A 23,148-nucleotide genomic window follows, 5' to 3' on the forward strand; every position below is an offset into this window, starting at 1 on the left:
GGTCCCCATGCAGACCCCCATGTCCCTTGCCCATGGTGTTAGGGAAGGAGGAGACCCGAGGTTAACCCGACCTTTTTCCTCCTATTCCTTCATTACTTTCCATCAGAGGCATCAGCCGGTTTTGGACTCTGAGGACCCTCCCGCGGCAGGGTGACTGTTTGCCGCAATGAGATTAGCCCCTTCCCAAGTCACTCAGACCTGAGCTGAGCCCTTCTGTTGGGCTTCCTCTTGGTGGTGGCCAAGGTGGCCCCGTTGTCCAGAGCTGTAGGCGATTTTTCTGGTTTCTTGTCTATGCTCACATCCAGCCCAACGGCCCTGGATGGTACCTGCTGCACCATCTGTCTGTACTGCTGTACCCACTGTCCTGGAGGTCTTTTTTTGGCTCATTATCATGTCCTGAGCTGTCCCCTTTGTGAGGGTGGGACCCGCGTCCCTCCGCCGGAGAGCAGCCGCCCATCGCGCTCCCAACGTCCTCATCTCTTCCCACCGAAGTTCCTCTCCAACGCCGACATGCATGCAGCAACGCATCGACATCGGTGCCATGGGTATTACAGACCAGACCTTGTTCCTATGGAGGGAGAACGGGCAGGAAGAAAAAACCTGCTTCTGTGTTGACACTCCCTAGATTTCTCTTTGAAATGAGCTGTCGCAAACCGTCAATTCCCTGCTCGCATCCCCAGGCTAATCTGAGCCTTCCTTTCCTCCGCAGGTGCCCTACTCCTGGTTGTGATGGCTCTGGTCACATAACAGGAAATTATGCATCGCATAGAAGGTAAGATCTCCCTTAAATTATTTTCTCTGTAGCCTCTTTCTGTTTGGTTTCCTTTTTTTTTTTTTTTTTTTTTTTTCCCCTGCAGTGGGCAGAGTTGTAAAGTTCTGAATAAAACATTAATGTTACTGACAACTGAAGCCTATTTTCATCTCTTTAATCTGACTTCTCTTTTTTTTTTTTTTTTTATGTTTCCAGCATCTGATTAGAAGCTCCCTTCAACAGAATAAAAGACAAAGGGTCAGATTTTAGCTGATGCAATGTTCCTGTTAATAATGCCACCTATTTATGACTTCTATTATCACTTTAGAGCGTTAATAGCAGAGATCTGAGCCTTCTATTTCAACAATTCCATTAAACTTTGCAGGCTGTTAGCAGATATCTTCTTATCTAGACACCATTAATTACTGTCCATTTCCCTCAAATTTTTTATTTTTTTTTTTCTCCTGACTTCTCCTCGTGATGTGAAGCTGCAAAACGAGAGAGATCAAAAACACTGTGCCAAATTCAAGGGAAAGATGACTGAAGTGGGGGAATAGCAAATGCAGTGATTCTGCCAGTGAGACAGGCCTTTCTTCTCTTTTTAACCACAGTCTGTCAGGCTGCCCTCGTGCCAAGAAAAGTGGGATCAAGATCACCCCGACAAAGGATGATAAAGAAGACCCAGAGCTGATGAAGTAAGTCTGGAGATAACTCCCGAGTGGAGCCTTGCGCTCTATCCCATTTGCCTCGCACAGATTTACGCAGGGGAGCAGCATCCATCCCGCATCCCCCCTCGCTCTCGCTGCTCGGAGCATCGTCTGCCCGTGCTGGAGTGGGCGTTGCCAAAGCTTTTCCGCTGGTTTTGGGGGAATTTTTCCCTGATCCCCAAAATGGTGTTGCGATTTGGAAATTTGATTGGAAAATTGGGCAGTGGGGGAGGTAATGGTGTATTTTTTCTTACTTGTTTTTGCCGATGCGAAAGGTAGGCTGGTAGGGCACTACCTGTGCTTTATATAATTCCTAAAAAAACCACCAGTGCTGTAAATGAGGGTAAAACCCCACAGTCAAGTGAAACGTTGCAGGTTTTCAGGCAGCAATGGGCAGGTGAGGGCTGCCGGTGGGCTTGCTTAACTCCCAGGAACACGGTAGAAATAGAAACTATCCATCACTGAGCCAGGTCAGGGTCCAGTAACCGTGAATAAAATGGTTTTGTAGAGTCTCTGCCACAACTGAATATTCAAAGCGAACTGAGAAAGCCTTTCTCTGCTGCCTCGGGCTGAATTTTTCAAAACATCCCAGGGGGTTTCTTCCTACTGGGAACAGAGATTTTAAATCCCTTAGTCTGCCTCAGGAGCTTTACATTTGCTGTGAAATCCATTTGTCCTGACTTTTAGCAAGCCTGAGCATCACGGGCTCAGCGTCCAGGGCCTGACGCGAGGTTCGGGATCTGTGTCTCGACCCCTTGAGCAGCTACAGGACATCAAAGCCTTTACAGTGGGGTTGGGGCCAGCACTGACTCCAGGATCCTATTTTTTCTTAACCCAGAGCATCCCCGGGCTTTCCGGAGCCTGTCCGCTCACCCAACAAGTGCATGTGGAGCGGGATAAAAAGAAACATGGGAAAACTTCTCAACCCCCTCCAAGAGCTTCTGGATGCCCATGAGCGTTGGCATATCTGGCCAAACCCCTTTGGCTCAGCAGACTGTCCCCAAATGCATCCTTGTTTTTTCCTCATTTTAGCCCTAGGGCAGGTCTTGCCCTCGCAGAAGAGCGGAGGTGAATACCTCCGTGTCCCCAGGTTTTGCCCTGGAGCAGAGGCTGAGGCGGAGCGAGAACCAGTGGGTGCGGAAGAGCCCCGCGGGGGCTGTGGGAAACTGGGATGCGCCAGCCGGGGGAAGGACCTTTAAGAAAAAGATGATATTTGAGCCATCTGCTCTGTTCTTACTCTTCAGTCTACAGGAAGGAAAGCCTCCCAGTTAAATGAGCCGTGTGATAATTAGCAAGAGTTAGCAGAGTTTATTAAAAATTAAGCAACCTACTCGAGAATCTGTGGGAGAAAAGCCTTTTTTTTGGCTCAAACACACTAAATTGCTGGTGGCATTGTAATGCTGTGCTGTTAACCAGTGACACAGCGAAGGAAAGGACAAGGAGCAAATGCTGTCGTGCAACTGCCGGCTGTTGTACGTTTGCTTCTTTTCCTGCAGTTGGAGGCCCGAGTTTGGGAGGTCATCCCTTTCCACGTTTTCCCCAGGGACACGTGCCCTGCAGGGCTGGGGAAGCTGTGGCTTTGCTCATCCTTGCCTGCCCCATTTGGGGCTGGGACTGGTCAGGGATGTGCCAAGCGGCTCCCCCAGTGCTGTTTTTCTGCAATGAGAGTGCTTCCCAGTGCAAGGAGAAAGGGGCTTTTTTAAGGCTGTTTTGTTATGGTGCAGCTGGGGCTTGTATAGCAACGGGAGACGAGCTGTCAGAGCATCCCCAGCAGAACCAGTGGTCCCCCCTCCAGCATCCTCACCAGGGGTTGGGTCTCTCCTAGTCCACCCTAAAGGTGCAAATGCTGGGAAGCTAAAGTGGCAAGAAATGGGGTTGGAGCATCACCAGAACTGGGATTTTCTGATTCCTAGAAAGCCGATGCCGTCCACCCCCAGACTGGACTTGGAGGCTGGTTGTGGTTCTGCTGCTCCGTCAGCAGCGGGACCGTGGGCGCGGGTGCAGGCAGTGCCGGGTGGGCTCCGAGGGTCTCTGTGGCATGAAGACGTGAAGGCATTCCCAACGTCCCGTGGCACAGCCAGCAACCCCAGCTCCTCCAGTACGCCCAGGAGGAGCAGAAGCCCCTCTGAGATGTGCAGAACAAGACGGTACAACGATCCCTTCGCTGCCGCCTTCCCCCAGCCCTTGGAAAGCTCGCGTTCTGCCTCCCGCAGCAAGGTGCGCCCGGCGTGGGTTTGCCTTAAGGAGATTTGGCTCTAAATCCATCCTCCGTCTGCACCGAGTGCCACTTGGAACCCGGCCGAGTTTTGCACATTGCCACTGAGGAGAAAGTCATTTAGTCCCTGTTGTTTTTGTTGTTCATCCTTCAAGTAATTTGCTACAGACGTGATTGAACAGATCACCTCAACCTTCAGCCCAGCCCTGGCATAAAACAGAAGCATCCACGGCTGCCTAATTGATCAAAAGCTACTGGTGCTTCTGTTAAATAATAATAATTAAAAAAAAAAAAAAAAAGAATAAAAAATGTCCAAGCCAGCTGTTCTGCACAATAAGGCTCTGGTTTATTTTTTAACAATGAAAATGTAATGAAAGTTAAATTAACAGCGTAAAATATGTAACGGTTGGACCGTAACTGCTGCATACTAAATGCTGGGGTTTGTCTCTCTCTCTCTCTCTCGCTGTTTTTTTTTTCCCCCCTCTCCTTTTCCTCCTGAGGATTCAGTAATTTGCTCGTGATCATATAAAAGCAATGATGTTATGAATTTACTGAGGATCCTGCTGGCAGGGATATTATAAGTGAATTGTGCTGCATTTGCAGCTGATTAAAATCGAGATCAGCATTTTTCAAATTGTCTTGGGAAAAGGCTGGGTGTACAGCTCCCCCCTTCTGCTGTCATCTCCCTTTTGTACGAAATGTAAACAATCAGGGTAATCATTTCTGTGGTGAAACGCAGCTTGCGATTTTCAGGAGCAGCTCAGCGGATATTTTGCTAGGGAAACTCGAAGTCCCTAATTGCTTTCAAACAGAGGACACGGGGTTATTTTTGCCATTTCTTTCCTACTTCCACCTTCCCTTTTTTAGAGTAACCTCCCTTGAGTAATAAACTTTTAACTGTATTTATAATTGACTAGCATCTTTAAACAAATGCAAACCACAGCAGAAACCTTAATAGATACGCTGGGCTTTGTCGAACAGCTGAATTTAGTGATATGCCATTAGGCGGGGAGTTTGCGAGCAGGGAGGAAAGAGGTGCCTTTTAGAGGCACTCATCCTCTTGGCAATTAGCACGAGTTGTGTCAGCGCTTCCATGACACCCCTCGCAGCTCCCATCCGCCTGAACCGGCCATAAACGGTGGCAGAAGCACAGGGGCAGGAGGGCTCGTGCACCGCCTTGGCGGTAATTCCCACTTTTATCCCCTTTGAGCGCAGGTTGATCTCTCGGTAGCCAGAGCGTTTATTTGTCCTCTCCGATGGGGTACGGGCTCAGAAACCCCTTGGATGCCCTCCTTACAGGAGCGGGTTTGCAGCTTCTTGGTGCGCAGGTTGCAGCCTGACCGGCTCCTGGCTCAGGGACTGGTTCACGGCGAAGGGTCGTGTCTCCGTGGGCACAGACAGTGCTCCTAGATTGTGTTGACCATGCTGATGTAGGGTGATAAAGTTGGTGACCCTGGGTTCCTCAGCAGTAACACCGGGCAGAGCTGGCTGTAAATGTGTGACAGTTTGATATGAGCATGTCAACCTTGGTTTACATCGGGATCCAAAGTCAGGCAGCCCAACCTCCTGTCTTTGCCCTCGATGAGGCACCAAACACACACTTTGGGACACCACTGGGACCTGCTTTTGCTGCAAGAGTGAGTGTGATGTGACCTCCACAGTCTTTCCCTCTTGCAGGATTTACCTTGGTTCTTTTTGGCTCTTTGGAAGGGGCAGTCGTAGCTCTTAATTTCCCATCTGTCATTTCCATCAACCAAGCATCTACCACATAAGGTCCAGATGAGATCCCCAAATGTGAAAGCTCGCTTCCCAGGCTTCCTCATTCCTGCTCATCCCTAATTTTCTTACGACCCTCTTCATTCCCACGCTGTAATTTTTGGTAATTCCCTGTGCCCAGGTGTCCGGTTCCTGGCTGTGTTGGGCTTGGACACATCAGCGGCAAATATGCCTCTCACCGGAGCGCATCAGGGTGCCCTCTCGCAGCCCGCAGGCAGAAGGAAGGATCGCTCAACGGCTCCTCATTCTCCTGGAAGTCGTTGAAGAACGAAGGCCCGACCTGCCCAACCCCTGGCTGCGACGGCTCCGGCCACGCCAACGGGAGCTTCCTCACTCACAGAAGGTAAATCACAGGGTTGAAATCACTAGGAGCGTGGTAACATTGCCATGGACTCACCTACCTGCCTGTAGATGCTGCTTGAGCATCATTCAGCTCTTCATGCAAGGCTCAATGGCTGCTGCTTTTGATGCTGACCTCAGTCAGGTTGCTCCAAGGTTGGAACTTTCTGCATAGAAGAAAACGCGTAGTTGTTTTAATATTGCAATGGTGAGATATGGATTGGGCAAAATCATGAAAATTGATAATACAGGGTCCTTCCATGAGTAAGCCAGGACAGGACTTGGGCACCCCAAACAGGGGGTTTGACACCCAAACCAGCCAGGCTTGTCTCACCTTCCTCACCTGTCATGCCCTCTCTTCTAAGAAACAATGTGGTTTTTAATCTTTATTCAGAGAAAATTGCTCTTGCTTTATAAACGGGGAGTTTTGCGGCATTATTCATAAAGCAATTTCCTCTGTACCATAAAAAGCTTTTAGAAGAACTGTCTCGCAGCATGAACTCCACCAAATGGTACATGCTCTTGTTGGGAACATAAGCACCTATAAATACCGAGAGCTTATGAAACCCATTTTTACTTGCTTTTCAGTTTGTCAGGGTGTCCAAGAGCTACGTTTGCTGGGAAGAAAGGAAAACTCTCAGGGGATGAAATTCTCAACACAAAGTTCAAGACCAGCGATGGTAAGGATTTTCACTCCTTTTGCCTTGCAGGTGTGTCAGGGTATTGAGCCCCTAAATCTTTTTCTTTGCAGACTGGGGAGGTTTCAACAACTGAAATCTGGTCTCAGATTTGCAAGCTTACCATGTGCTACGAACACCCATTTCTCAGGCTGCTTGGATTTTGGGGGTGGCATGATACTGGCACCACTCCCCGAATGACACACTGGGAGGGAGCAGGTGAAACAATAAAGAAGGAGTTTCCATAGTGAAATTCCAGGCAAAAAGAATTAATGCTGAAATTGAGATTTTTTTTTTAAATATTCACTGACATTTTTACAAATCCCTTGCAGTCATTCAGCAATTTTCACCTATTCAGGGCTTTTAATTCTGCAGATATTTCTGGATCTGGAATTTTGTTAGTGATGTCACTTTGCATTTCCAGTGCTATTACTGAGGTTTCTGTGGTATTTGACAAGGTTCAGGCATTTTACTTGAATACTTACATAGTTTGGAGCCTATAAATACCTGCACTCTGCTAGAAATATTGCTTTATTTTATGAACCTCCTAAATTCTAATGAAGACTTGCATTAGTTGTTTAAATGGCATCTCCCCAAACTCAGGACTGGAGAGAATGACCTGAGTTTTCAGGGCAATCAACCTTGCAGGGTGCGTGGAGGTGCTGGACTCCAACTGCTATGCTGTCGTTGGCTTTTGCATTTACATATTGACCTATAAAGTAACATTGAACCATGATGCTAAAAATGCTACCAAAAAAATGAAAGAAATAAAAAACCAGGTGAGACGTGCATCCTGTTTAGAGGATGTAAAAGCAAAGGTGAGGACTTTGTGAGTGGTGATGTCTCTGCAACAGGATGGGCTCAGCAGAAAGCCCAACATTTTTGCTTTTCCCACAAGCATTTGCTGACTTGGCCGTGACCTTCTCTCCTGCAGTTCTGGAGAACGATGAAGAGATCAAGCAGCTGAACAAGGAGATCAGTGAGCTGAACGAGTCCAACTCGGAGATGGAAGCAGCCATGGTGAAACTGCAGTCGCAGGTTTGTGTCCTCGGACGCGCGCCCAAGACGAGGGACGCAGGGCCAAGCCCCTTGCATCGGTGGTGGTGGGTGCCGTTGCTTGAGGGCTGGTAACTCTGCTGTCCTCCTTGCTCTGCAGATCTCCACCATGGAGAAGAACCTGAAGAACATTGAGGAGGAAAACAAAATCATAGAGGAGCAAAACGAAGCCCTGTTCCTGGAGCTCTCAGGGTTGAGCCAGGCTCTAATCCAAAGTCTTGCCAATATCCGCCTTCCGCACATGGTAAGAAACTTTGACAGCGCTCGCTCCAGCCAGCGTGATCGAGGGGGCCATGCCAAACCCCGTTCACGATAAGGCTTACGTACAATTAAAGAGTGGGAGAATTTCTCTACATACACCTACGTGTCCTTTATAAGATCAGTACTTTTGCCTTATCTCTGAAGCTTGCATTATATCTCCCTTTTGTTGTCATTTTCTGCTGATCTCCCTTTGTAACTATTGTTCTGTCTCATTACATCTGGGAGCATTATCAGAAAATAGGAAACTTTATCAAGGGCACCCAGCACCTTTTAGGCTAAGACAGCACAAGCAGAGATCAGGAGGGATTGGATTTCAACGTCAGAAAGATCTTACAGCTCCTATTATAATGTAGGTAGTTTCAATTCAGTTTTGAATAGCTGGCAGCCAAAGAATAGCATTCTTAAAGAGAGTGTATTTTGTTTAATTTAACAAGGTCTAACAGCCCACAGCATGTTACCATAGAGTTACTGCAAAATGAAAAGACTGCATTAAAATAGTAAAACCACAAAAGGCTATTAATTACCTTCTCTCTATTCCCAGGAATGTAATTACTGTTGTCAAAACCAGGTGGGGGGGGGGGGGGGCTCATGTTGTTGGGGAAGCTGTCCTCTTACAACTCATAAAGACCATTGCAATGATCAGAGGAATGAGCTTTTGATTTATTTTTTCTGCCATCATTTTTTGGGGGGGGGAATCCTTTTCATTGGGGTTTGTATTTAAATTCAGGCTGGTTGGAGAGAAGCCATCCTCCAGCAGAGCAGTTTTGGATAGTATTCACCCAGCTGCCTAACTGGCAGAAAACTGCTCGCTGAGTGCTTTTTTGTAAAGTATTTGACACATAAAGGTCAAATAAACTGTTCAGCAAATATTTTTTCAAGGTTTCAGGCAACTCCAATTAAATAATGCCCACGAGACTTGTATGCTCATTTTATTCCTGTTCTTTTTCTTTCTTCTCCCTTTCTTTTATCCCCATTAACTCCAAGTTAGATACTTGCAAGGTTTCCACAATGCCCCTCAAAAGCAAAATCTGTACCGCAGCACCGTGCTGGCGTGGGCAGACACGAGCCCAAGGTGACCGGGCTTCTGTCCTAACTTTGCCTTTGATTCCTTCCGTGATGTTTCAGCAGTCCTCTCGTCCTCCAGCCCTTCATTTCCATGGCTTAATTCAGCCTCAAGCCTGTCAAACTGCCTGCACGCGCTTAACCTGACCCTGTTAATAGTTCCACGAGGCCAATGCATAAAATTAAGGACCCAGTTAAGACCTGGCAGGATGAGGGTTGCACGATGAGATCCCATACGTGCAGCACCACACACAAAAAGGCTCCGACATGGAGACCTTGGGCTCTTGGTACATACACAGACAATTAATTGCAAAGAAACATCTCAGCCTCTTCCTGCTCTACGACTAACACTTTTATTTGGCTTTTTTGGCTGCAGGAGCCAATTAGCGAGCAGAACTTCGATGCGTACGTGAACACGCTGACCGACATGTACACCAACCAGGAGTGCTACCAGAACCCGGAGAACAAGGACCTGCTGGAGAGCATCAAGCAAGCTGTCAAGGGCATCCAGGTTTAATGCTGCGGGATGGAGACAAGCAAGCGAACAGACTGTAAGGTGGAACTTTCCCTCCAAGTATTCAGGTTTACAAGTTAGAAAACTTGTTTAATGAATGAAAAAAAAAAAAAAAAAGAAAAAAAAAAGGACCAAAATGTAACCAAGAGGCCATTTCTGAGACATGGAACTGATCGAACTCGATGTTCTCGTTTACTTAACTTTGGACCTTCTTGAGAAAAGTGGGATTTTTCTACCTGGACCACGAGGTAGATCAGGATGGAAGGTTAAATTCTCCAGTAGGCTACGGGGCTTGGTAGCTGGTGAAGAGCAGGCATCTTTCATGAGTTGCCGTGCTCTTGCAGAGTTGATCCAAGAGTGAAAACGTTACAAGAACAGGGTCTTGTCTGATCCAAGACTAGCGTATGACTGGCTTAAACCCTCATGTTGTCTATGGTCGTATGTCCAGATCACCTACTCACACATGAATTATGTTCTATGTTGCTACAAGTGCTGGAGCTGCAAGCTACCTGTAAATCTGAACCTGTGCTGGGCCTCCCAACCCCGAAGTGTTCAGATATCCACTGGGCATGGGAACTCTGAAGTATTATAAAGTAGCTTATTTTTATTTTCTGAAAGAAATCTGAAGAGCAGTTCTGGATCTCCAGTGGAAAGCGCAATGGAAAAAAGGTTCTCAGGGAAGCTTTTGGAGTTTGCAACTACAGTATTCCTTTGTCTGTCTTAAATATGAGAATAGCTATTATGAATAGGCCAATACCAGATATTTCATACAGAAGAATTCTTTAATGTGTCATGGTCCGGTGTATATGATTTTTTGGAAGTCTGTTTGATGACAGTTCTGGTTCTTTTCATTATTGTGATCATCCTTACAGTGGCGCAGTACTGCCAGTCCAGAGATCATACATCAATGCCAGAGAACGTTTGAGATTGCGATGAACAAAAAAAAAATAAGAAACGAAAACCAACAAAAAGAGAGATGTTAATTGATGGCCAGCAAAGTGCTTACCTACCGTGAATCAGTAGTTGATTTCTTACAGATATCCACAGGGCAATGGGTATTTTTTGGTTTGGTGTTCTACGTTTTGCGCAAAATCACAGCGCAAGCGCCATTCTGCAAAAACAAAAGAAAAAAGGAAACAAACAAAAAAAAAGAGTATTCAGGTATTGGGTATTCTTCCAAAGAAGCATTCTGTAAGCAGCTCGGTACACGCAGCCCACTGTGCACTTAAAGAACAACTCTACGAATGTCTTTGCGACGCTGCTCTCCAGCACCTGCTCCATCGTGCGCGGAGCCAGCCGGCTGTCCCCCCGCGGGTTCGCTCTTCCCCACGTTCGCTCCTGTCCGGAGCTCGCTGTCCCCCTGCTGCAAACACTTGGGAAGCGGAGGGGGGCAAAACCCCCCGTGGGGTCCCAGGGCGGGATGCATCCGCATCCCGCATCCCGCATCCCTCCGGGCGGCGGGGCAGGCAGAGTCGGGAAGGATTTTGCTGACCCATACTAAAGGCAAGACTGTGGTGTCGTTTCGAGCCCAATCCTGCAGATATTTAGGGCATAATCTGCGATTCGGAGAAGTCAGTAGAAAGCTTCCCAGCAATTGCAGCGGCCACTGGATCCGGCCTCGAAGCTCACGAGCGACTTGACTCGTGTCGGTTCCCCCGTTGAGTTCAATAGGGCACCTGGCGTGGGTGGGTTTACTCACGTACTTAAGTGTTTGCAGGATCAGACTCCATGAGTTCACTTATTTTAGGACCCATTCCAAGTGCAAAAATACAAAAGAAAGGGAAAGGAAAAAAAAAAAAAATTGAGGTGTTAAAAACACAATGTTCTTAACATGTAAATAGAGTCCAAATTGATTGTGACTGCAATTCAGTTAGTATTTAAAAGTAGAAAAATTGCACTTCCTGGAAGAAAGAGAGGAAAAAAAAAAAAGTAGTTAGTTTAATTATCCTGTAAATTATTTAATTTTGGCAAGATGTATGTAATTTATATTTACAACAACTTATGTTAACTTTTTGCTATTTATTTAACTTTTTTATTTATTAATTTTATACTTATTTTGAACTGGACACCGCACCATAGAAAAGAAGATAAAAGAAGCAAAAAAAAGTTAAAAATTAAAACTTTTGACCATAAAAAATGATATTCCAAAAAAAAAAGAAAAAAAGAAAAAAACCCTATCTACAACTCCTACTTGTAATTTTGATGCAACCAAGTTATTTTTTATATATTTTGTTATTTATTCTTTTAACGATGGGAATTTTTTTAAAGATATTTTATAACCGAGACATTTTGATAATTTTTTGGTTTGTTTTTTTGCGGGGGCAGGGGCACCAGGGGAAGAGAGACTTTTTCAGTTTTTCTTTTCTTTTTCATTCATATTGTTTCAGGCACTGATAACAGTAAATGAAAATTCTGTATTTATTATTTATTTAATATTTAAGTCGGGGAAAAAAATGAACTGTGCTCTTGTTGTATATTTATTTTGTCGTTTGTGTGTCGGTTATGTGATGACTGAGTACTTGTTTATGTGAAGGAATACTGTTAATATTTAAATAATAAAGAGTCACATTGAAAGTTATAGCAGGCTACATGTTATTCTGTGAAAACGAATACTGTGATCTACTTTCCTCAGGAAATGTATTTTGCAGACAGAACTTCCTTATGTACTGGCACGGTTATTTCGTAATAAAACCCAGTTCTGTTTGTGACTTTAGTTCCTATGGTCTTTCTTCGAGCTGCTGCCAATGTCCCCGACGTGTCCCCGGTGGGCTTCATCCTTGCTCCTGCACCGTGGCTTGGAGGGTCGGCGTGTCCCCCCACCTCGGACCTGCGGCCACCCCAAACCTGGCTCTTCCCACCTACTAAACTGGGGGATCTGGGAGGGCTTTAGGTTTGGTATCTCTGAAGGCTTTGAAAAATAAGGAGTTGTCACCATCCGGCCAAGCGGGTGCCTAAAATCCCGCTAGTCCCATGATGGGGAGAATCAAAAGTCCAAGCGAAGGTAGGTATTCGTTTCATCGGTTGCTGGAGCCCCTTCCCCACGGCAGGAGGGCTGCAGGCAGCGTTCCTCCGGGCAGGGGTCGTATCCTGCACCCCCAGAACTCGGCATCCCCGGGATTTCGCGGCTTCGTGCTCCCGCAGGCGACGTGCAAGCAGAGGAGGTGCCGTCGGGAGCGGTGCAGGAGATGCCAGCCCTGGGACGGGACACAGAGACGGATGCTTTCCCTTCTTGGATTTACAAAAAGGCTTTGCCAAATTGATCTCTGAGGTTTAGCTAAAATGCCGGGAGACGGCTTGTTTTTGTCAACAAGGTTTCCTCGCTCATATCTGCCTGACTGCAATGTTCACAGATTACCTTCCTGGAAGAATGGAGCTTTTTCACTGGCAAAAGAGTTTATGTTTTGAAGTGGTGGTAATGAAGAGAATTTCTCAACGGTCTCTGCTTTGGAGACATCATTTCTGAAGTTGCCAAAATTCAGTTTTGCTGTGCCGTAGCTGTAGTTTCCAAGGTGAAATAAGGTAAATCGTATTAAGGCCATTTGGAGCTGAGCGAGATGGGTCGAATGGGAATTTCAGGCAGGTTCATCACCAAGAAATTCAATTCGCTACTTAACTGAGCTGAACTTTCCTGACCATCCCCGCGCAGAGGCACGAGTCTCATGTTGAGACAAGCCGGAGACTCCGCTGCAGCACTCCTGGGCTCTGCCCAAGGTAAGCGCTCCTCCTGCCTCTGCCTGAGCTCTTTCTCCAGGTTATTCTATCAGCATCTGGCTTTCCTCTCTCTGAGCAGTCAGATTTAGGACCTGTTCTGGATGCCCTGGCCATGTGGTCCCAAAAGCCTGAGCAGAAACACCCTCGGGAGCGAGGACTGCTGGAGACTGAGCCCAGCTTTCCCAGGAGCTGTGGAGCAGGAGCCCCAAGGACGAGGTCTCTTTGAGGCTTTGCTGGACACAACTTAGAGTTGATGGGGTTTTGTCCTCTCCGCAAAGGGCTGCACATCTTAAAAGGAGAAAAATGGGGCAACTGACTCACGCAATGGTTCACCTAAACCGGCTGGCATGTTGTTTTTCTGAAGGGCACATAATTGTTTTATGGGGGGTTTCACTAGACTTTGCACTGTCAAGCAGTTCCTTGTGCCAATATTTGATTATGACGATAGAGCTAATAGACGAGCTCGCTTGTCCTTTCTTAACGAATTGGCTGTGCTGTATAATAGAGCGGTTAGATTTGTGTTAAATTGCAGCTTTGGGAGCCATCACTGTGAGATGTTATCTTCTCTGAACTGGCGTCCTTTATCGCAGGGAAGGGAATTGAATTGGTTTAAGATGGTACACTGTCAGTTTATAGGTGTGCTTAGGAGAGCTCTTAAGCCTCCTCCAACACGCGTAGGGTGAGAGCTGAACGGCAGAGAGCGGGTCTTTTGCTTCAAGGATGCAAGGGAAAAGATACTTGTCAGCATGTGGTTGTTTCTAAACACGTCGAGAGCATCATTTGGCTTCACTGATGCCACTGTTAATTGTTAAAAGCTGCTAACGACCCATCCCTCCATTCTTCTGCTCAAGTGGTACCTTCCACTTGTCAACATTTACCTAGCCTCTCCCCGAGAGCCACGAGCTCCGGCGATGGCTTTCGGGTGTGTGCAGAAAGGGGTTTCTTTCCCAGCCTCATGCATTTTTTCCTGACTTTTGGTCCCCCTGCCCCAGAGCTCCTCTGGGTAAAGTCTCAAAGCTCGGTCCTTCTCACCCTGCTCCCGTGACCAAAGTGTCCCAAAGAACGCACAGCTGGGTGGTCAGGAAGGGGTTGCCTTGTTCTCCATCAGGTTACTGGGGAGAGAAGGTAACTTTGCTCTTCAGAGCTGCCATTTGGCCTCAAATTCACCTTCCTTGGGCCCCGGGAAGATGATGCTGAGGCTGGAGAGCAATGGGATGGGCTGGAGATGACACTGCAGCCAATGGAGCAGCCCCCGGCTGGAAACTGCTCCCCTCCCAACCAGCACTGAGCATAGCTTGGCTGGATTAAAGGCTCTGGCCCGCACTTGTTAACACACTCGCTTCTCCTACACTTTTATGAGAAGATATATCCTGAAACGACCTTCCACTTCGTACAGAAGGGCTCGTGGGATCGAGGCTGTAGGAAAGCATGCGGATGATGCATTCTTCAGGCAAATAGCTCTCGTTATTCCAGATGCCTTCGTCCCCTTCTTTCAGTGGGATGAATAAATCACCAATTGTTGTAAAAATGGTAGTATCAGATTTAAAGACATTTTCGACCCTGTCAACAAGGAAGTATAACAGCCATTAAAGCCTGCTTTCATTTATATAACTGCAACGCTCTTTTGTTTGAATGTCAGTGACTATCTGTGATGATCCGAAGAAACACAAGCCATGAAGGGATAGAGCAAGGACATATGCTCTGCCTGAGCTCCAGGATGAGCAGGAAGGGCTGGACCACACCAGGAGGACCGATCTACGCTAAGATATGATGTCCGACCCTACAGCATTGTGGCCACAGTTAACTCCAGGATGCCCTTATTAAAGCCAGGAGATGCCAAAACTTTTCCTTGCCTCTTCCTTAATTCCAGCGAGTCCCAGCGTCCACCCAAGCTAAGCATGAGGCAATGGCCAAATGGTTTGGACTCAAACAGGGGCTAACCTGGCCTTAGCACCACAGGGGAGCTGGTTTTGGCCTGAAGCTCATCGAGGCCAAGATCAAGGATCAGCTCCTCAGGTTTTGCCATTTGCCGGAGGACTCCTTCTTGGGCTTCAACATTTAATAATCCAGCCCAACCATGCTGAGGCTGTTTAGCAATTAAATAACATAAATCCAGAAGCTAGATTAATAAACAGTCTAGTCTGTCTAGAGCAGTCTACAGGGTGGAGAGGTAAAACTGTAAAATATTTATTACCGGCTTGGGGATGAAGTCATTAATTTAATAACTACCCATTGCTTTGCTTCTTACAGTTGTTAGCAGTCTGAAGGTTACAGAAGATTAGGTGGGAAACTTACTGCCTCCCTGCTGAGAGGAGCCTTTCCCATGAAAGCCAGAGCCCAGCTCCCATCTGTCACCCCATTACGTTCGGAGGTGGTGAATATATTACCGTGCCGCTTACCGAAATAAAACAAAACAAAATTTCTGCTGGCCACATGGCAACCCTCCACAAAATTTAATGAGGACGCTGCCCTTTGTGCGCGGGGCCATTTTCAACAGCTGTAGAGATGAAGGCAGGAGGATCTTTGTTGGCGCTTGCCGCTTGCTCAAGACGTGGCTCCCACGGCGAGCCTGGCCCCAACAGTATTGCGAGGGCAGGTGCCTTTGGGGACCGATGCTTTGGCTGCCTCTTGTCCTGAGAGGTCGGGAGCATTGTCAGAGCCTCTCATTTGTGATTTCTCAGCGGGTCTTCACATTTTCAGGAGAGGGAACATGGGTATTAGTTCAGTCCCTGCTGTGATCTGATATTAGGGAGCATCCAGGACTTAGATATATGCATCCTCTTTATAGTGATTATGGCTGGAGTCCCCTGATGAGCGTGCTCCCCCACTGACAACTACAATTTGCAGCAATGCTGCAGCAAAAGTTGGGGCAGGGGAGAGTGAGGGAGAGTGTCTGTGTACCCTTGGCATATTTTGCCATCCATTTCATCCAGGGACAGCAAAGAGCTGTCATCTGAATGAAGCGCACAAGGGGTAGGGTTTGAGCAGGAGACGGTGTGTGATGTGGGACGTGTGCCCCCCGCCAGCTCCCGCTGCTGAGGGGCCGAGACACTGCTAATCTTCCCCGATGACCGCACTGACAACAGGTAATCGAATTGCCTAAATAATTTAATCGAATCTTTAGCCTGCTTTGTAAAATAAATAAAATAAAAATGGGCACATACTGTGAGCACGGGACACAGACCACAGCACGGATGAATATACGGGTGCAGCCACCCAGCCCTCCCGGCTACAGCCTCCCTTGGGGGGGACCAGCTCCAGCAGCACTTAGTGCCTGTCCCTGTTCTTGAGGAAGGCAGGAAAAACAGCTCGGAAGGCACTGAAGGGTGCTGGATGGCTCCTGGAGAGCTCTGTCCCGACGGAGCCGCAGAGCCCATACTCCTCACTCAGCCACCAGCCTTGGAAGAGCCCCTTTGGCCATGGGCATCCCTGGTCCTCCTAAAGCCTCGGAAAGCTGCAGAACCACACGGACCGGGCAAAGCAGAAATAAGTAGGAGCCCTAAGTGGATGCCTTGAGGATGTAAGAGAGGTTGACGGGAGACAAGGTGGCCAGTGGTGGAGAAAGGCATCTGTGCTCTCTGTTAACACAAGAAGCAATGATAAGAGCCTGCGGGTCATGCAGCGACGGACACTGATTTTTACCTTGCGCCATTTGTGTAGTTCTTCTACCAACCCAGAGAGCACCAAGTAGCCTTGTTTTCAGCTAATTTCCAGGTGATCTGGTTGACTCAAATTATCTGTGATGACTGCCCAGGAGAGAAAGGAAAACAACATCCCTGAAATAATATTCTGGTTTCTGCAGGCTCCCACAAAGGAGAGACTTGCATTAGGTCTGTGGGCAGCTCAGAGCAGAGGAGTATGAAGCTGGGTCTCCAGGTACTGGAGATGAGAAGCTCTGTACAGGTGGATCAACTGTGATGTCTTGGCCAAGACTTTGCACTATGGTTTAATGACATCAGGCTGTGTTTTAGCACAGACAGAGTGAGATTTTAGTGGTACTTTAAGGAGGATAGGGAGGAGAGGGAAAGAGAGAAAAAACGCTTGTGAATCAGACGGGCTTCTTCAGTGCTGAATGGCACGACAGACCTGCAAGATATTTCTGTTCTCACCAAAAAGTAACAGAAACATTTCTGCAGAGTGTTAACCTCAATTTTTCCCTCACAACAGACTAATTTGCAACTGTCAGCACAAGCACCTTTGTCCTGACCATCCTGTACTCCGGTACACATCCAGCACAGGCAGGGCTAACTGCAGAGGCCCTACCCCAGTATCATGTCATCGCATTACCCTTTCATTTCTCTTATCAACACCACCATTCAGTTCTACTCCTTATTCCCAGCCGTTATCACAATGAGCCAAGAAAGTGCAGAGCATCAGCCAGGAGGAAAAAAAAAAAAAAGAACAGGTGAAATTCTGATGTTGTCAGCTAAAATAGTTTCCAGATGAGCTCTGCCCACAAAGAAGCTGAATCTTGGTGATTTTGTTGCCAAATTTTACATTTGCTCCCTCTCCCCCATCCCTCCTCTCTGCTGCAAGCTGAAAGTGGAGTCCTGACACTGCAAAGTGTTAATAGAATTAGTCTCCTGCTATAAACTGTTCACTGGGGCTTGTTAGCTCAATTGTTGATGCTAAATTCTTATCAGAGCCACCTAAAAGAGCATTAATCAAGAAAGGCTGAACTCCCTGCCTGGGTCACAGAAATTTAATTAAACCCCAAGTAAAACTGGAAAATCATTTTGAAAGAGAAGAGACGAATACAAAATGCTTTTCATCATTTGACTCTGCATCTTCGTAGTTCAAACCCTCAGCCATGATTTCAAAGAGTTTTGCTAGAGCAAAGGCTGAGTGAAACACAGACAAGGCTTCCCTCAGTGCCTCCTTTAACACAAGGTCCTGATGCTCATCCAGGGTAAATGAAATATGGAAAACCACTGATTAAGGCCTGCTAAGGACTGGGACCCACAAATGCAAAGGGGCAGAATGCCCTTCCAAGTAAAACAGCAATCTCCTTGTGTAAGGTTGTGTTATGGTTATTGGTTTATGGATTTGTATCTATTTTCCATTTGCTGTACAAAAAGGCTCATGCAACAAACCATTTATTCAGTAGACGCAGAGAAATATTAGTACAGGTGTCTAGTACGACCTCGTGTGGGATATTGTGTGTAGTTCTGGGACCTCTCTTTGGAAAAAGAAAAGATGAATTTATCCTTGAACAGGTGGGGGGAAGGACTGGCAGAGTGATTAGCAGAACAGAGAACCTATCTTAGGAGAGGAGATTAAAAGAGCTTGGCTTGTTTAGCCTAGAAAAACAAAGGTTAAGAGGGGATATGATTACTCTTCATAAATACATTCGGGGTGGGAGGAACGGGAATGATTTAAGTTAGAGGATAATACGGGTAGGAGATCAAATAAGGCACATCTTGGCCAGGAATAAATTTCCATTGGAAATCTGAAGATGTTTTCTTATTGTTAGAGGAGGAAGGTTTTGGAAAGGCATTCTGAGCAGGATGCCTGAGCCCCCGTGGATTTTAAGGGGAGATGGACGAACGTTGTGGCTGGCACAGCCCAACATGCCAGTCTGTAGATAGGATATATAGGACCACCCATGCCAAAGCAGGAGCAGGAAAATGTGATATGGCTGCCGTTTTGTTGTATTTTTATTATTTATGAATCCATAAAATCTGTTGATTTTATTTAATCCAGGAATCACTTAAAAGATCTAGAAATCATTTTCTTCCCCTGTAAGTAAGAAATGCTTGATTTTTGAGATTCTTATTTGGCAACCCTCTCCTAAATCATGGCAGATGGGCCATAACGAGACAGGAGAGAGACAGGACACTGAACGGGGCTCACCGGTGCTCCTGGCAGTACCAAGAAGAGATGAAGCACCTCGCTGCTGTATGTCCCCAATGGCAGGGACCTCTGGTGATGCTTTCTCCCACTCTCAGCCAGGCTGCACCATCTCCTGGCTGCTTTCTTTTGACGACGCAGTTAAGTGAGATGAATCCAGGTCTTTACGAGCCCTTCTTCCAAGTGGCAGTGGTTATGCATGGTGCAATACAGTGGAAATCAAGACATATGTTCTTCCTCTTGCTTCAGCAATTACTCACAGAGCCCCTTGATGAAGTGAGGCAGGAGGATAGCTTTAGGAGAAACACACACACACACATACACCCTTTGCATGGGCAGGAGGATCTCAAGTGATTTGCTGTCAGTGTGTTAATAGTAATACTAGTATAAATGCATGTGTCTGCATGTATTTACATATAAGCATATGTGTGTGCATATGCATATATCGTATATACTTCTGAAAGTGGTATAGTGCCAAAGTGACCAAAAAATGCAAGAGAGCATATTTTGCAAAATAAAAAAAAAAGAGAAAATGGTGAAAATATAACCCTATGATTTAATGCTCCTCCATCTCTTCATTTATGTGAGTCATCCTGTCACTCGCATATTACCCTGTTGACTTAAACAGCAATCTGTATTGCAAGGCTGCAGGTCAGGCTGCCTGAGTGCACAAGCTCAGCCTGTTGGGCCCTGACTTGGGTGCTAAAATACATTTTTACTATTTGCTCTTTCAAATAAATAAAACCATCCCATTTTAACTAATCATCTCTAAGATGGACTTCAGAAGTTAATTCATGCTGACTGATATTTTAAAAGTATTTATAAAAGAAACTGGTTTTAAAAAAAAAGGAGGGAGGAAACTGTAAATCACAGGGAAATAAAGACAAGGAAAAGCAAGAAAATTCTTGGCTTCAGCTCACCCTCATGAAAATTGCTTGTTCTCAGCAATTAAGTATCTCAGCTAACGAAGGATGGAGACCTGATTCTTACTGGTAAGACTGTAGACTAGGGGGTTGCTGAGAGTAGGGACAGGGATTGCACTTGCACCTGCGAGGGTCCCTGCAGTGCCCCAGGCCAGGCAAAGATGCTGAGGTGCAACCTCCAAACCCCGCAGCAATGCCTGTACTGCTGGAGACACCTTGTGGTACACGGCTGAGAAATATAACAATGCACGGATTTAACCAGGGCCACCAGGGCCTGCTTTCCCAATCCTACTTTGCTTTTTCCACTCTCAGAGGCTGCTGGGGTTCTTCAAGCCAGGGGGAGCTGCCCACAGGCATTTGCAGACAACGCAGATGCAGGAGTGAGTTACTAATCTATTGCTGACTATAACTCATGGCTAACAAAGCCCCAGGTGAGCTGTAAGGATGAAAGCAAGGTCTTTTTAAAGAGCAGGGAAAGAAGTAGCACAAAGAATCAGCAATTGCAGACCCATGAAATCATGAAATACCCAACCCTTCTGTTTTTCTAAATGTGGGTATTTTTCCAATATTATCAGACAACTTGCGGTTTCCTCCAGAGCTGGAGCCTGGTGCTATGACCTACGTGGAGGTGTTTTCAGCAATAACTACATTTTCAAAGAAGCCAGAGGGGAAAAAAGCGCCCAGGGGAGCAGAACCAGTGGGAAGCTGGGGGTGAGCCCATGGAGCAGCGAAAGCAAGCCTGCCCGGGCACAGCTTGGCATGAGTTTTCTGTTAGCGCATGATTTGGGTCGTGTGCTGCAGAGACGTGTATGAGTTATAGGTGCAGAAAATAACCTGTCCCTTGAGGGTGACCGTCTCCCTTCGGCTATTCCCTCCCCATGGCTGTGTCCCCGGACATGTTTGGGGTACAGGGAATGAGGTGGGGACTTGCTGTGGGCAAGTGTCTTCCCTGCGTGCTTCTCCTGGTTAATCCCTGTAATTCTCTGGAAACAGAGGGGCTGCCAAGTCTCACCGATCCTGGCAGTGAAAGGCTGGAAGGAATCATGAATACACCTAGGAGGGCTCAGGGTATTTGGGAATCCCTAAAACACTCCTCAAGCTCTTTCTGGTCTTCTCGAGGACTTGCTGCAAGATCTGCTGCTGCCGCCGCCGAATCTACCTCTCTCCCTTAGTAACAGTTTACAGGGAAGCACAAGCAGTGCTCCTCTCTACCCCTGCTGCTGTGAGCTCTCTGCCTACAGCACAGCTGCTCTAGCAATAATGGGAATTTTTTTACCCAGCTTTTATTTTAACAATTTTTGTGCAAAAAATAAACCAACTGCTATTTTTCAAGCGGCTCTAGTGGCAAGGGGAGCAGACGCTGAATGGAAGGCCTGGAACCACATGTGTAAGGAGTTTGTCTGTTCTGTGTTTGCAGATTTGAACTGCATTGCCATTATGCTTGAGTGCTTTCCGTATTAAACAAGATGAGGCGAGCACAATAACCACGTCCTGTTTTGGTTGAATCAGCAAGGAGGAGTTTCAGCACTCACTCTCCACAAATAATCCCATTCTCCCAGGCAGCTGTCTTCTGTGCAATGAAAGTGCAGACATCTACAGTATTACCCCGTGCCTGTTTGCAGAGTCTGCTGTTATCATGTTAACGAAGGGAGCTGAGATAATCACCTTAAAGCATAAATACATCTTGGATGCTGATTCACTTTCTCCTATTTGAGCCTATTTACCAGGGTAATTCTTATTTTTTTCCACTGCGGGCTTGTTGTGTCTGGAAGGATAGCTGTTTCTTTTTTCACAATTCAAATCCAAACAACTTAAAGCAAGATACCTCTTGTCTAGATGTGATTATTCCTTCTCATTTTGTAGCCATACGTAGTATCAAGTCCTAGATCTAAGGCCAGTCTAGACAATTTTGTTTGATCTGCAGCCTTAGCAGTCACACAGATCGCGCAGCCTCAGCCAACGCTGTGTGCGTCACTTACAGATGAAGACGGACACGCAGTTTTACAGGATAATTTCTCTCAGTCTGAGATGGGTGACAGGAGTCAGCTTTTCCCCATGTCTTGTCAGGCCCTGCCATGTCAGTTAAAGCCACTGAAGGAGCCTGCGTGGGTGGATAAAATCTAAATTAGGTGCCTAATGCTCAGCCAGATCATCTCAGGGGACAGGGATCCCTTCACCGCACGAATAGCAAGTCAGATATTGTGGCAGTCTCGCAATACTCCATGTTTCCCTCAAGCCCCAGCCCCTGGAGCCGGGTGAATATGCATCTCACTTATTTTCTTCTCAGTAAATTTATATCTGGCATTTACGGTTGCGGCCAAAAAAATAAAATTATCCAAGCATGTGACTCAAGTTGCGTGTTCATAGGCTCAAAATGAAGAGTATCAATTAGCTCCCAGAGTAATGTTTTTTTTCCCGAGTTCCCATGATTTTTTCCCAAGCCTGACTAACGACATCAGAACATCTGGTGTTGGCCAGGCTTCACACAGGAGGTTCAGCTACAGCGTGAGGACCGCGTGTGCCAGCTGGAGACTGGCATCTCCCCAGCTCCCGACGCCGGGCTGCTCCATGCATCCGCTCCCGCACCCTGGGAAGCCCCGATCCCACCCGGAGCCGGGGCAATCTGCTGTCACAGCGGGGATTGCTGCGGAGGTGTCCTGCAGGGGATGAGGACTGGGAGAACCGGGTGCTGACCTGAAGGAGCAGCGGTGGCGACGCGGCCCTGTGCTGGGAGCCAGCGATGAGGGCAGGGTAAGAGGGACGGGGCTGGGGGAAAGCAGCCAGGCCGCGATGGGGAGATCTTCCCAGGAGCTGTGCGATGGGGAAGGGAGCCCTAGTCTGTATTTAGTCCCGCCCCATATTTAGGCTGGATCTGTGGGTGCAGGCTGTTGGCCCAGTCAGTGTTGAGACCTGCTCCGCGTTTACGCCTGGCCGATATCCCTGTGCTGCTGGCCCAGGCCATATTTAAGCCCGGTCTGTCAACTCCATCTGCATTTAGCCACAGCCTGCAGCTCCGGTCCGTGTTTAAGCCCTGCGCCTGTTGCCGTAGGCTGTATTTAGACGTAGTTTGTACTTAGGGCCGGTCTGTATTTAGCTCTGGCCCGTAGGCCAGATGTGCGCCCTGGTTTGTACGAAGGCCTGGTCTGTGGCACTTCCCCTCAGGGAACCAGCGCTGCCCCCCGCCCCGTAGTGGTACAGTCTTCCCACCCTCCCCCCGGTCATGCATGGTACAGCCCAGACAGCGCCCCCCTCCGGGCAGCAGTGGTATGCTCCCCCTCCACCACCACCCCTTTCCCCGCGGCGGTG

General features: G+C 47.2%; 1 protein-coding gene across 7 annotated transcripts in view; it reads left to right on the forward strand.

The window, feature by feature from the left end:
- Positions 1–12,066, forward strand: part of MYT1 (myelin transcription factor 1) — a 65,178-nt gene extending 53,112 nt beyond the window's left edge. For all 7 annotated transcript variants that reach the window (XM_030009331.1, XM_030009332.1, XM_030009330.1 and 4 more), the window contains 7 exons: positions 710–772; positions 1,363–1,446; positions 5,571–5,792; positions 6,377–6,468; positions 7,400–7,503; positions 7,622–7,765; positions 9,221–12,066. In XM_030009331.1, coding sequence (XP_029865191.1) covers positions 710–772; positions 1,363–1,446; positions 5,571–5,792; positions 6,377–6,468; positions 7,400–7,503; positions 7,622–7,765; positions 9,221–9,361 — 850 coding nt within the window. In that variant the 3' untranslated portion in view covers positions 9,362–12,066. The remainder of the gene's footprint in view (positions 1–709; positions 773–1,362; positions 1,447–5,570; positions 5,793–6,376; positions 6,469–7,399; positions 7,504–7,621; positions 7,766–9,220) is intronic.
- The last annotated feature ends 11,082 nt before the right edge of the window (positions 12,067–23,148 follow it).

Source organism: Aquila chrysaetos, chromosome 3, assembly GCF_900496995.4.
Source record: "Aquila chrysaetos chrysaetos chromosome 3, bAquChr1.4, whole genome shotgun sequence".
NCBI lineage: Eukaryota > Metazoa > Chordata > Aves > Accipitriformes > Accipitridae > Aquila > Aquila chrysaetos.